General features: G+C 54.4%; 1 protein-coding gene across 1 annotated transcript; it reads right to left on the reverse strand.

Annotated features, from left to right (window-relative positions):
- Positions 1-2,306: 2,306 nt before the first annotated feature.
- On the reverse strand, positions 2,307-12,103 carry MYBPH (myosin binding protein H). The gene is made up of 11 exons (XM_048926360.1): positions 11,447-12,103; positions 11,131-11,265; positions 9,415-9,582; positions 6,749-6,837; positions 5,598-5,793; positions 5,126-5,265; positions 4,854-5,013; positions 4,264-4,400; positions 3,638-3,824; positions 2,929-2,970; positions 2,307-2,467 (listed from the first exon to the last, which is right to left on the reverse strand). The coding sequence occupies exons 1-10, from the start codon at positions 11,865-11,867 to the stop codon at positions 2,960-2,962; spliced, it is 1,644 nt and encodes a 547-aa protein (XP_048782317.1). The 5' UTR covers positions 11,868-12,103; the 3' UTR covers positions 2,307-2,467; positions 2,929-2,959.
- Between the last annotated feature and the right edge of the window lie 1,385 nt (positions 12,104-13,488).

Below are 13,488 nucleotides of genomic sequence, written 5' to 3' on the forward strand. Positions count from 1 at the left end.
CCCTCCCCACACAGTCAGACAATGTGTACAGAATGCAGACACCTCCATTGCCCAGGGGAGCAGAGGAGCCTGCACCCCCCTGGGGTGGTTTGGGGGCGCTGTGTCAGGGCTGATGCTGCCATGTGTGCCTCTCAGGTTTGATCATGGGCAGGGGGTATTGCTGGTCCTGCTGGTGGTGGGGTTGAGCTGTCCTCCCCACCCAGCTCTGCAGTCTCTACAGCAGCACTGCCAGACTCAGATCTGTGGCAGGATTTCTTCCAGCGGTGGGAAGAGTTAATTAGAGTTAATTGGAATTCCTTTCTTATCAGCGTCCCCTATTCATTGGACTCCCTTTGGAAGCACATTTCCTATGGCCCTTTCCCAGCCCTGGCAGGGCTGTGCCCCTCAGACGTCACCAATGGCAAAATGACTGCAGTGAGTTCCCGTAGGGGCTGGGAGGAAAAGGGCATTGAGATTTATGGGTGGCTCTTTCACTGGCTATGGAGCACAACCCCATGCACGTGGGTTCACCATTGGCCCACCCCTGCAGACAGCCATACATTGCTCTGAGAGGAAGAGGAGGATAGCAAGGGAGCGTGGTAGAAAGGATGAGAAGGGATGAGGGGCTCTATCCCACACATTCTGCAGGGGTCTCAATACGTTCAGGGTGGCTGTGAGCCCTGCAGGTTCAGACCACGGATGGTAAATTGAGTGAGGAACAAAAGAGAAAACGAGATGGATGCTTGTCTTGGGTCTCAGCTCTGTAGAGGGGCCCCAACTGCCCCCCATCCTACTCCAAATCCCTTATCAGTAGTGCCCAGGGATGCTGCAGCCCCAGGGCAACCCAGAGAGGACCCCCAGCCCCTGCCCACAGCCCCTTTACGCAGCAGCAGCTTGGCTGCAGATTAGGGCTGTTGTTTACTGAACACAGGTCAGATTCCCACTTGTGTCATATTTCTGCAAGAGGTTGCTTTCCTGGAAATGATGCCTTTGCCTGCTCCCTGCTAAGGTGCCCAGAAACCTAACAACTGGGATGTTCATAAATTAAAAGGCACTTGGATGATTGCTTTCAGTAAAATATACGTCTAGCAGATTTTTCCACTTGTGTGCCCTCTGGACCTTTCCCAGGAGGGCTCACTATGAGTGGATGCTGTTACCCTCCTTGGTTCCCTGGGGGGTTACAAACACACTCCTTGCCCGGCAGGGCTGAATTAACAGTCAGAAAAGGGGCACAGTGTGCAGCACTGCTCCAGGTCGATGATGCCTCTTCTCTTCAACAGGGCTGCACACTGCTCTGCTAACAGCCCGCTCCCAGCAACTGTCTTTCACCTGTCAGTGCCACAAGCTGAGATGATGACAATGTGAGAGGGCAGAACATCAGCATCAGTGCCCAATGCCCAGTGGGTCTGCTTGGCTCACTGCCCAGCCAGCTGGACCACGACCTGCACCCTGGTGGCATCACTAACCCCAGCCACCTCCACGAGCCAGCCTGACCCTGGGCTGGGATAAAAATTAATCCCACGATGCCCTCTGATGGTGGAAAGTGTGGTCTGGTGTGAGCAATGCTGTGATGAACCCTCAGGCTTCAGTCTGGGCACTGGGGGACCTGAGGCAGATGGGCTGCAGGGCTGATGGAGCAAGGGTGGCAGCTTTATCCATAGGTTTGCATTGCCATGGCTCACCAGGATGTCAGTCTGTGGGTCTGACCCCATGCCGCCTCCTTGCCCCATGTGCCTGCTCCATCAACCCCAGCAGGCTGTGCTGATGGCAAAGTGCTCTGTGCTGCTGACCCCTGCTTAGCAGCTCATTCGCTCACCCTGATGGATCTGTCTGGGTTTTCTGTTAATTACCAACATCTGACCTGAGCTGTCTCACAGATGGAAGTAATGAGGCTGCCTTCCTGCACATGAAGGACGTGTAGCTAATGGGCTGATTCCTCCTCTATATAATGCATGGGCACAGCCTGTCTGTGTTTGGGTGAGAGGGTAATGGTGTGCTGCTGAATTATGGCAGCCCTGGTGAGGATGAAGAACTTGCACTTGGATGAAGGTATGCCAACATGACTGTGTTGTGATGTTGCTGTTTCTCTTCTTCATTCTCCAGCTGCAGCAGGTAACCCTTCCTCCTTCTCCTTGATGGTTTGGTTCTGCTTTAGCCATCTTCATGTTTTACAAAGCTGACACTCTCTCAAAAGCTGTCTCCTCCACCCATGGGTGTGTGGAATGCTGTGACACCCCATAGCATCCCTACAGCTCCCTCTCCTCCACCCTGGTGCCCCCCCCCTCCCCCCCCCACTGCAGGACACAGTGACTGTTGAGGACCAAAGCTCAGATAGGCTTGTTTTATTGTCATGGATAAAAACACACCTAGAGAGGGCCATGCCATGGCCAGGACAACACGCAGGACCCAGGGGCACTGCTGGGGAGGGGACAGGCCTGCAGGCTGTGACGGGGAGCATCACCACGTGCTGTGCTGCTGCAGCATCCACCTGGGTGAAAGAACAGGATCTGAGTCCTGCCAGCTGCTGATTGAAGGTGAGATGGGAAACCAAATCCCAGCTGTGGCTCCAAGGGATGACAAACCCACACAAGTTCCTCCACCCTCATCTGCCCCACAAGGTTCATCTGCAGCTGTTCTGCTCCTCTGTCTCACACACCTTCATACCTGCCCCCAGCCCCCTATGTGTGTATTCACCCCCATATCTCCAAGCCCTGACTGTTGTTCATGCGTCTCCCCATTCATGTCCTCTTTTCTCTTGGCCCATTTACAGCCTTCTCTCCTCCCAGCAAAGGGGCAGGTTTCTCCCATCTCTCCCCCCCAGCACATCTCCAACCCTAGGAGGAGGCAGTCCTCAAGCAGGGCTTCATCAGCAGCTGGCAAAGGCCAGTCCAGGATACTCAAGTTGCTCCATCCCCAAAGGATCCACCCTCAGCCCCAGTCCCAACTTACCTCACTCTTCGTCTCAGCCTCCAACCTGTCCTCACTTGGGCACTGTAGGAAAGTATGGGAGATGTAAAGGCCCTGAAGTCCCTTCACCTCACTCCCCTATGACATCTAAATGTGCACTGGGCATGACAAATCCTCTCAGTGTGCTCACACCTATGCACAGCATCCCTGTGCACTCACGCTTTGAGGGCTGACACATGCACTGCTTTCTCCCAGACAGTTTGTCCCCATGACACCATGTTCCAGCCTAGGCAATGGTCAGGTGCTTTGTGTCCCCAGCACAAGGACAAGCTTGTCATCAAGGTTTGGGCTCTCTGCTGAGGCAGGGAAATGGGAGCTGGAAAGCATGGGCAGGATCCTGAGACATAAATCATGGCACCCCAGGTGCAAGTGAAGCAGTTTTGGCACGCATGGCTTGGGGGTGACTTAGGACACAAGTGATGGTGGACGCAGTGAGGAGCAAGTGGCCGTTATAGCCTCTGCCAACATCTCTGCTCCTTTGCATCTACAGACTCTGGTTTCCTGCCCACTTTTTGGCCATGAATGAAAAGCAAGGGATGCTGCAAGACTAAACCCAAGAAGCCAGAGAGCAACCCAATGCCTTTCAGCTCCTCCTCCACCAAAACCCAACAGAAAAGAGGCGCAAGCTGCACCACTTGCAGTGGAAAGCAGGCAGGGAGACCTGCTCCTGTCTCTCCTCAGTCAAACTTACTTTTCACATCAAGTTTGCAGTCTACTGAGGCTTCCCCCAAAGGGTTCACAGCTTTGCAGGTGTAGACGCCCGCGTCGAAGGGGCTGGGCTTGCGGATTTCCAGGGAGCAGACGCCCTGCTCAATCATTGCTATGTATTTTGGATCTTCCCGTATCTCCATCTTATTTTTCATCCAGATGATTTTGGGCTAGGAGGCAGAAAGGTTTCATTTATTGATTTATTTTTAAAGCAGGGAGAAACATGAGAAATCTAACTGTCCCAAAATACAGCCATCTCCTTCTGCTTTGCCTTGGTCCTTCCCAGTGCCACTGGCCATGATGGGATCCATTGTCAGAAGCCATTTATAGAGTTAAAACACCCATTCTGGAGCTCTAACCACCATCCACAGCTCCTCTTTCAGTGTGGAAGGAAACAGGACATGGCTTGAATTGAGACCAACCTCCCCTCCCTGTGCAGAAACGCCCCAACCTGCCCTGCTTTGACTCAGAGGGCAGCTCCAGACCCTATCTCCATTCAGCCCTCATTTGACATGGCCAGCCATCTCCCAGTACTTCCAGCCACTTTGCAGAGCCCAACTGGCGGCTGCCTGCACACAGAGGCGATGCTGCCCTTGGAGGAGCACTGACCTGGGGGAAGCCCCGGACGGAGCAGAAGAGGTGAGTGCTGTAGCCCCGGGTGGTGGCTCGGTCTGTCAGGGGTTGGGTGAATTTGGGGGGCTCCATCATGTCCCGTTCAGGGATCTTCTGTGGCTGGTAAACAGTTTCTAGGAAATTAATGAAATCAAGGTGAGGCAGAGTTTGGGATCCTTGGTTGACCATCACACAGCCATGTGAGCCCAGCCCCAAGCCTCCCAAAATACTTCTGCTCTCTCACATGAGCTAGACGGCATCTAGAGCGACCCAAGGGCTCGGCCTTCAGCTCAACCAGCCCTGTCTATCAATCTCAGCTCATCCAACCAGTCCTGGGCTGATGCAGCCTCCTGCCTGTGAGCCAACAAGGTGATGCTTGTCTCGCTCTGTGCAGAAGGTCAGACCAAGGCCAGGCCCCTCAGAACCTTCTACTTCATCCATCCCAAGGACTGAGAGCCTTGCCCTGCAGGGCTCATCCTGGTGACCAGCCTGGAGGCATCACCACTGACCCAACCCCAAGGAAGCCCTGTTGGGGACAGGATCCCTCCCTCCCACCCCATCACCCCAAACCAATTCCCCGTCCCCACTTGTCTTCTTGATGTGAGCCACCCCAGAAGCAACAGCTGCTGTCTCGCTCAGCCCGCAGGCGTTCTCTGAGAACACACGGAAGGAGTACGTGTTGCCTATGATGAGGTCGGAGATGGTGCAGCTGGTGCGGGTGCAGCGCTCCAGCACTGTGAACCATTTCTGATGGGGGGGAAAACAAAAACAAGCGGTTGGAGGCTGCCTAAAGGAAAGGGAACCCAGGGGTGCAGCCCCAGCACTGGGGTACGTGAGGCACAGGAGTGGCCGGACTCACCCCGCTCTTCTTGTCTGACTTCTGCACCGTGTAGCCCTTTATCTCAGAGTTTCCATTGTCTGCTGGGGGACTCCACTCCAAGGCCACGTTAAAGCCCCACACATCCACCAGCTTCAGGTTCTGGGGGGGACTGGGCCGCTCTGCAATTACAAACACTCACATGGCTGTGTCCTCATTTGCTCCCCACAAATACTAAGCTCTGTCCATCTTCTTCATTTTTAATGTATTTTTACCCTGTTGCAGCACACGAGAGGTGAGGATCTGCTATGGGCATGGGCTGGTAGACATCCTGCAACCCCCACAGTGATTTCCTCATGCAATGGAAGAAGGACCCCAGGGCCTTGCCTTTGCTTTGCTGCTGTCCCTGTTCCATACCGCCCAGACCAGGAGCTACCCCCAACCAAAGGGCAGAAATGAGCCCCAGATCCAGCTCTCACAGCACAACCCCACAGGTCCCCATCGGTAGCTGTACCAATCACTCGGATATCCAGGATGGCTTTGTCCTCTGCTCCATTTATCCTCACTGCAAGCTGGTATTTCCCCGAGTCGCTGCGCTGCGCCGTGCGGATGAAGAAGATGGTGTCCTTCTCTGTGTTGCGGATGTTGACCCGGCTGGTGTCCAGGGGTTGGTTGTCCTTGGTCCAGGTCACCTGGGGCTGCGGCTTTCCCTGGAGGAACCCATGTAGGTAGGTTAGAGCAACTGAAGGACGTGGTCCCAACAGGGTGAGCAGAGCCACTCCACTTCATCCAGGCACAGCCATGGCCTGGATACGCACCATAGAATCATTTGAGTTGGAAGGGACCCTAAGGGTCATCTAGTCCAACTCCCCTGCGGTGAGCAGGCACTCTGCCATCCAGCAGGGCCCAGGGAAGAAACTATAGCGAATCCCCATCACCACCCATCATCCGTCCCTAAAGTCCCCACCCAGCAAATTCATTTGCCTATCAAGAGATTTGCAGACAGAGCCGTGCTCATGTTGCTGAGCTAAGGGTTTGCGTTTGGTATCCATGGCTGATTCACCCCTGGAGCACAGCCAGCACAGGCTCCCAGCTGCCTACAAGACAGGGGTGGACAAGTCCCTCACTGCAGGGACAGCTTTCTGTCTCTTGCTTCCCCCTGCTTGGAGGTGTTTCAGGGGTGGGTTTAATCCACAGCAGATGCTATAGTGGAGATGCTTTGAGGATCCCACAGACAGCAGGTAATGTTAGCCCAGGAGATGGACTATGGACTCCAGCTCGTCCCACCAGCATCGTTTTCAGTACCTTCTTCACACAGCCCTGGGGCTACCCTGCTCCAAAATAGCCACCTTCCCTGGGAAGACACCCAGCACTGAGTTTCTGGGTCCACAGCACTGTAAGCCAAGTTCCTGAACAGGAACCACAAGCTAAGACAGCAGCAATACCTAGTTCATGCCCTCATCTGTTTGGGGTTGTCCCCTTACCAATGGGAGCTAGGCAGGAATTGGAGAGGAATTCTCACCCTTCTCAGCCCGTAAGACATGGGGACCAGGACAAGCTAGCACATAGCAGAATGGGGCATGCTACATTGGCTAGGAAGGTCACTGGGGAAACCAACCCTGGGTGAGCAAATCCAAGGGACTAAACCCCAAATCACCCACATACCTGGAAAGGGATCAGCAGGTTCACGGCCTCCCCAACATGCCTGACATACACCTGCCGCAGCTGGCGAGGTAAGCGGATCCTTGGCAGATCTGGGAACCAGAAAGTCAAACAGTGGGGCCAGGAAATCACAGCTCACAGCCTCATTGCATCTCATAGATGTGGTCAAACATAGGCAAACCCATCCCAGGCATTCTGCTCTTGGCCATCAAGATGTCCTCTCCAGAAGCAACTCTTCCCTTTCATCACCAGGTTTTAGTGGGCATGGTGATGATGGGTTAATGGTTGGACCAGATGATCTTAGTGGTCTTTTCTTAATGATTCTACTATTCTGTGATCTCCTGGACCGTGCTTCCCATTGCCAACACTCCAAAATTACTTTCTTGTCCATTGCAATGCAATGGCACCACTACGATAAACCGTCTTTATAGCCTGCCCATGGCAACTGGTGTGGGTTAACCAGCAGAGCCCACGTGACAGCAAGCCGTGGGCAGCATCTCCTGGTTGGGAACCATTTATGTCCCAGCTCACACAGCAGAATTTCTAGGAACACACAACCCAACTTCCAGCAAGGGCAAGGCTTGGCAGACCTCTTCCTCAGAGGCTCAGGGCTGTCAAGAGGACAAGATGGTGCACAGTTTCTTACAGCAGAGCTACAAAAGCCCAGGCTAGAAAATGGAGGCTGATGTCCCCAAGGGAACATAACAAAGACAAGCAAGAAAACCACTGGAGAATGCGGATGGAGTGCATGCCTCCTTCCCAGGGTGAAAATAGCAGCCGTGTAACTCAACCAGCACGGAGCCAGCAATCCTTCTGGGGAGGCATTGAGTTGACGTGAGCCCCTCATAAAAGAGCTGTGTGTCTCTGCCTGGATTAAACGTGCTGGAGCTCAGCTCTGGGGAGGGGGCTCGTGCAGGGCGACAGCCAGAATTAAACCAGGAGCAGGCGAAGCCTCAACAGCTGTGAGCAGTGAGGGCTGGGAGGTGCCCGACGGTCCCAGATGGCCCCGCTGACAGCTGGGGAGGTCTCTGCTTTGTGCACACAGCTGTTGGCTGCAGGAATCCACGTGTTGCTGCTCTGCGTGGGCTCATTCATCCCAGCAGGGCAGAGAAACTGGATTTCCTTGGAGGAACATTAATTCATGGGTGTCTTCTTCAGCTCAGCCAACAGGGCTGGCTGGGACAGTGGCCCAGATGGAGTGTGCATGTGGCTGGGAAGGCATTGCCTTGCCCTATTTCCATGCAAGATGCTGAATCTTTGGCTGGTTTCTCCCCATCTCTCTCTCTGCCTCCCAAACCCACTCATCCCACCTGTTCTTAAAATCCCTGCTGCATGTACTGCTGCTATTTAAAGCCCCATCTGACGCTGTATATGTACCAAAGAGGGCTGCAAGATGCAATCCTGAATAAAACAGGGAGGCCAGAATGTGACAGACAGGATGGGGATGAACGGACTCAGGCACCCAATGTGCACCAGCAGCGCTGGGGGGACTGGGGAGGGGTCATTTGTTTCTCAGCACAGCCAAAGCATGTGGCAGGCTGTGGTTCAGATGAAATGCAAAAGTTGGCAAGTGCCAATATGCCAATAAAGAGTTTCAGACAGCAAAAGAAAGAAAAAAAAAGGAAAAGATGTAGAACAGAGCAAGTTGTGCATGGATCTTCCAGCCCTTTGCGTTTTACTCTCAGCTGGCACACGTGGTTGGGAAAAAGCTGGCAGTGATGACAGCAGAACAGGCAGCGTGGTGCAGCATGGGACTGCCAACGGGAAACCTGAGCTGTGCGCCTGGCATCTCATCCCAGTCCCTGTGCCTCGGTTTCCCCAGTTCTGCAAGGAAAATGGGATCTGCAGGTGAACATGGCACCGCTGGCAGACACCTCTGTGATATCTCTGCTTCAGTCCCCAGAGGATTCAGACAGAGCTCTGGACACAGCACCCAACAGGCTACACGCACAGCCCTACAGGACCCTTTCCAGATGCTGGAAGCCTTCTCCAAGTCCTTTCCTACAAAAAGCTGGCAGTTCCTGCAATAGCTCGTGCTGCCATTAATACTACTTTTAAGCTGATGAAAAAATCTCTGTTCTTTGAGTCACGGGAAAACTTATGCACTAATAATTCCCCAGAAAGGATAAATAAATATATTTCCTGTCAGCTAAATGAAAACCAGCCTTGCAATCATCCATCAACCTCAGCACATTTGCTGCACCCCAGTAGGAATGCGAGTCTTGCTAAGCATGGGAGCAAGCCATTCATTAGCGCGTCCAGCGTGATTAGAGTTCCCAATGTCCACACAGCCAGCTCTCGACTTTCCTCAGCTATATAAACAAAGCTGCCTCCGACCCTGCTGCCTAACAGGGATGTGCTGGCACAGCAGAGATGCAAGGAGAGGAGATGCAAGGCCATTTCCCAGCCATTGCAATGAAATGGGAGAACGGGGCTCTGTGTTCTGGGTGCAATTCGCTCCCACCTACAAGATCAGTGCACTGAGGTCAGGAAGCTGCACCATTCCCATCCCAATCCGGGGGAATTGGGCCCTGTTTTGGAGGATAACATCTCAGTCAAAGGCTGGATTGCAACAGTGAGAGGGCAGAGGATTGGGCTGCAGGGATGAGCTGCAATTTCTTTGCCTGTTGACAAGGCACACGAGGATACTGCATGGCACGAATTCTTACCAGTGATCTCCCTGATGAGGATTGGCTGCTCCAAGGTAGCTGGGACGCTGGTGCCACTGGCACTGATGGCCTTCACCCGCACGTGGACCTTCTCACCAGAGCTAAGGTCCTGGATCTTGTAGCGGGTGGAGAGAAAAGGCTCCTTGTTCACAGCTGTCCAATCCGTACCTGCAACAAACCCAGCAAGGCCCTACAGATGCGGCATGGCCAGATGGATGCACACCCCCCAGACAGCAAGATCAAACCCCAGGAGGTGAAACAGAGAAGCAACCCTTGGAAGGTTGGAAAGGGTTGGAAAGTTGTGCCTTGGAAAGGCACAAGCAGAAAGATTCATGTCATCAGATTTGGGGCACCTGGCCTCCCCACCCTGCCAAGGAGTGTGGGTTACCAACTGGCAGGTGGTCAACGGTTGTGCAGGAGGCAATTTGCAAGGCGTTAGGCCAACAAACATGGGCTCTGCTGACATTCCAGGTGCATTTCTGGAAGTAGTTAAGATCCTCTGACCACCCTGCCAGCCTATCTTTCAAATCCTGAGGATCCTTTGCTGTGGCTTACCGTGCTCCCCTGCACATCCTCCACATTGGGTAAGGCCTGTCCATCACCTGCCACTGGCATTACTCTACCTTCACTCCAATCTGACCATGTTTTGGCCACCCAGGTTCTTGTACCAGCCCAAATGCAGCAGTCTCAGAGCCCACGTGGCCATCACTGAGTGACTACTCCTCTTCTGCCACTCAGCCAAGGCCAAAGCAAGCTAGGAGAGCATCCAAAACCATGACCTTTGGTGGCTGTTAGCCAGCTTCCTCCAGGAACGCCTGCATCTTTGGACCTCCTCACAGGTCCTGTCAAGCCAGTTACCTCCCCAGCCTCCAGCCCGACAGAAAGCCTCCCCTGGCCAAGCTTGTAGTTTTGCTTGTGTTGATCCTGCCTGCCACAAGCTGAACGGCCAAAGGCCACAGGTCAAGTTTCCATGGACCCCCTGGATCTCCCAAACTGCTCCAGCCTCACCCAGCACCCAGCCCAGCAGCACCAGCCTCCCCTTGCTGTCCCCACACACCTCATTCGCTCTCACCCCAAGGCCAAGCAGGGCTTCACAAGAGCGCCCAAAACACATCTCACCCACCTCCTTCATTCCACCAACAAGCCATGCAACCGGAGAACCGCAGCTAATTGCTGCCGCCCACCAACCCATCTCCATCCTCTGCATCCATCCTCCTTCCAGGCTCTTTGAGCCCCATGTTCCTGGGGGTGGGCTTGCCTGCTGATACATGCCAGCCTCTCACGCCACCCAGCAGAACACTTTCCCCTCTCGTCCCCCCATCTTATCCCCATTCCTTTAAGCAGACATGGGAGATTTGTGTCTTTATCCTCCCACGGTCTTGTATGCCTGTCCCAGTTCCATAGGTTCATGATCACCAGACCATCCCCCATGGGCCTGCTGCTCCCTCCTCCAGCCTTGAGCTGGATACAGAAGTGACATTAAACCCCTGCAGTCCAACCCATTGCTAAAGAGACCACCAATAGCTGAAGCCAGCGAGATGACCCTCTCCTTTATAGGAAAAAAATATATGTATCACTTAAATCGAAGTATTTAGGGCAAAGAAAGGAAAACGGGCTGCACAGAAAGGTGCTGCCAAGTTCCACCCAGCTCCGTCCCACACCTCTGCAGCACCTTGCCCACTCTCATGCTTACGAGGCAGGAAAGCCCAAGCCTACTTCCATCTTTGCAGATCTCCACCACGTATCCATCCAGGCTCGATTTGCCTGTCTGCTCCGGTGCTTTCCAGGTCAGTGTAACAGAGTTTTCAGTCACTTCTTCCACAGCCAAGGACAAGGGGATGCTGGGCGGCTCTGCAACAAAGCCACGGAGTGAGGGCAGGCTGTGGGCTCTTGGGGAGCAATCAGCCCACCCACCCTACCCCCCTCCCAAAATATCACTGTTGATCTCATGCCCCAACTTTTCACCCATATGTGTCCCCTTCTCATCTTCACACCTTCCCCTCCCCACTTCACTCTCCAGTCCCCTCCTCACCTTCTTTGGGTTTCTCAGGCTCAGGCTCTGGGGCTGGGGCTGGGGCTTCAGCTGGGGCAGCCGGGGGGGATCCTTCCTCATGGGCTGGAGTCGCTTCAGCCTCATGGGCCGGAGCGTGCTCAGCTGCAGGGGCCGCAGGCTGCTCCGCATCGGGGTGATGCTCGGGGGCTGGGGGTGTTTCAGCAGCGGGGGCTGGGGCATGCTCTTCCTTTGGGGTATGTGCTGGCTCCTCCTTTGGGGTATGTGCTGGCTCTTCCTTTGGGGTATGTGCTGGCTCCTCCTTTGGGGTATGTGCTTGCTCCTCCTTTGGGGTATGTGCTGGCTCTTCCTTTGGGGTATGTGCCGGCTCTTTCTTTGGGGCTGGTGCTTTCTTCGAGGCTGGCGCTTTCTTTGCAGCAGCTGGAGCCGTTTTGCCAGTCATAGCTGCAAAGCCGAGGGGCTGTTTTGGGGTCTCCGCTCCTGGATCTCTGCTTTCAGTGGGGGTCCCCGCTCCAAACCAAAGGTCTGTCCTCCAGACTTGGGATCTTAGCTCTGAAGCTGGGGTCCCTGATCTGGACCGGGAGCCTCCACTCTGGATCCAATATCTCCACTCTGAAGGGACGGGCTGTGCTGCAGGACGGCTGTGCTGGGAGGGGGGAATCGGGTCACTGAGCCAGGACAGGGGCTGGAGATTTTTATAGGCTTGAGCTGACACTTGTCACCTCCCTGCAAACCAATCTGCCTGCGCAGGCGGGGGCCTCCAGGAATAGCCACCCGGGACCTGCACATTCAGCAGCACGCCCCTACCCCCTCCTATGGGACTGCAACACATGGTCTTGCCCCCCCACTCCCCCCATGCCTGCACGGGACTGCGCAGGCCAGGGCCAGGTCACCTTTCTCTGGGGACACAACTCCTGTTCCCACACCACCACCACTGTGAGCTTCCCACCCCACCACTGCCATCTCAGTTGTTACCTGCCGGCCCCAAATTCTGTGCTCACCCCACACACCTCATGCCTTGTCCCAGACAAGACCCTCCATCTCCTGATCTCCACATTGCTCCCCTGACCCACTTGCCCCCCAGGTCCTTCCTTATTCCCTGCCATCACCTAAGGCCACTCTGCTCCCCAGCTCAGTCCCAGAAACCCAGAAGAGCTGAGGCTGGAAGGCACCTCTTGAGATCATCCAGACCAACCCCTCACCAAAGCAGGGTCACCATGGCAAGATGCTCAGGAGCTTCCCCACTTCTTTGTACCCAGGTCCTCTCCTAGCTCCTACCTGAGCACCCAACCCTTCCCAGTCCTACAGTCAGCACCAGATCCCCTCTCTCCATGTCCTCCCCATCGCTCCTTGGCCTTGATACAGCTGCTTTCCCTATCACAATCCTCAGCACAGCCCCATGGACACCTGCTCTGTGCTTTCCCCAGCCCTGCTGACCCACATTCCTGGAGAACATTGAGCACAGGACAGCCTTGCAGTGTCTTGCAGCCTTGGCTCTGCACATACAAAGCAGAACTGTGTCCATGGGGTCTGGTCACCCCAGGACTCACATGCAGCCACTTTTCTGCCAACCTCACATTCCAATTCATCCCAAAGGACCACAGTAACCCAAAGCCATGTTATTCTATAGGATATAAACCCACTCACCCCCCTGCCTGTCCTTGTTTCGTTTGCTGCCATATCACGCATGGTATGCTACTAAAAATGCCTCTGTAACCTATGGTCTAATTCCTTAGCCTTCCTCAAATTCGGGTCAACAGAGTGTTTTCTCCTCTCCCCAACTATTTCCCTCCATGGATGCTGTATGGAGGAGATTCTGGGCATTTCTCCAAAGGCTCACAGCTACGTGGTCCCCAGGAAACACCTCCAGACACAAACATCAGGGTCAAGAGAGCACTCAGGGACAGCTGGTACACAGAGCTCTGTGCTCTGACAGATGATGATCTGATGGGAGAGGTTTTCTGGGTGGAGCTGGGGGCACCCTGGAAGGGCATGGAGCAAAGCAAAACCCCAGGGGCCAGGTTGGTGTTTAATGAGAGGGTAACATCCGAGAAAAGATCTAC

Source organism: Lagopus muta, chromosome 24 (genome assembly GCF_023343835.1).
Source record: "Lagopus muta isolate bLagMut1 chromosome 24, bLagMut1 primary, whole genome shotgun sequence".
Taxonomy (NCBI): domain Eukaryota; kingdom Metazoa; phylum Chordata; class Aves; order Galliformes; family Phasianidae; genus Lagopus; species Lagopus muta.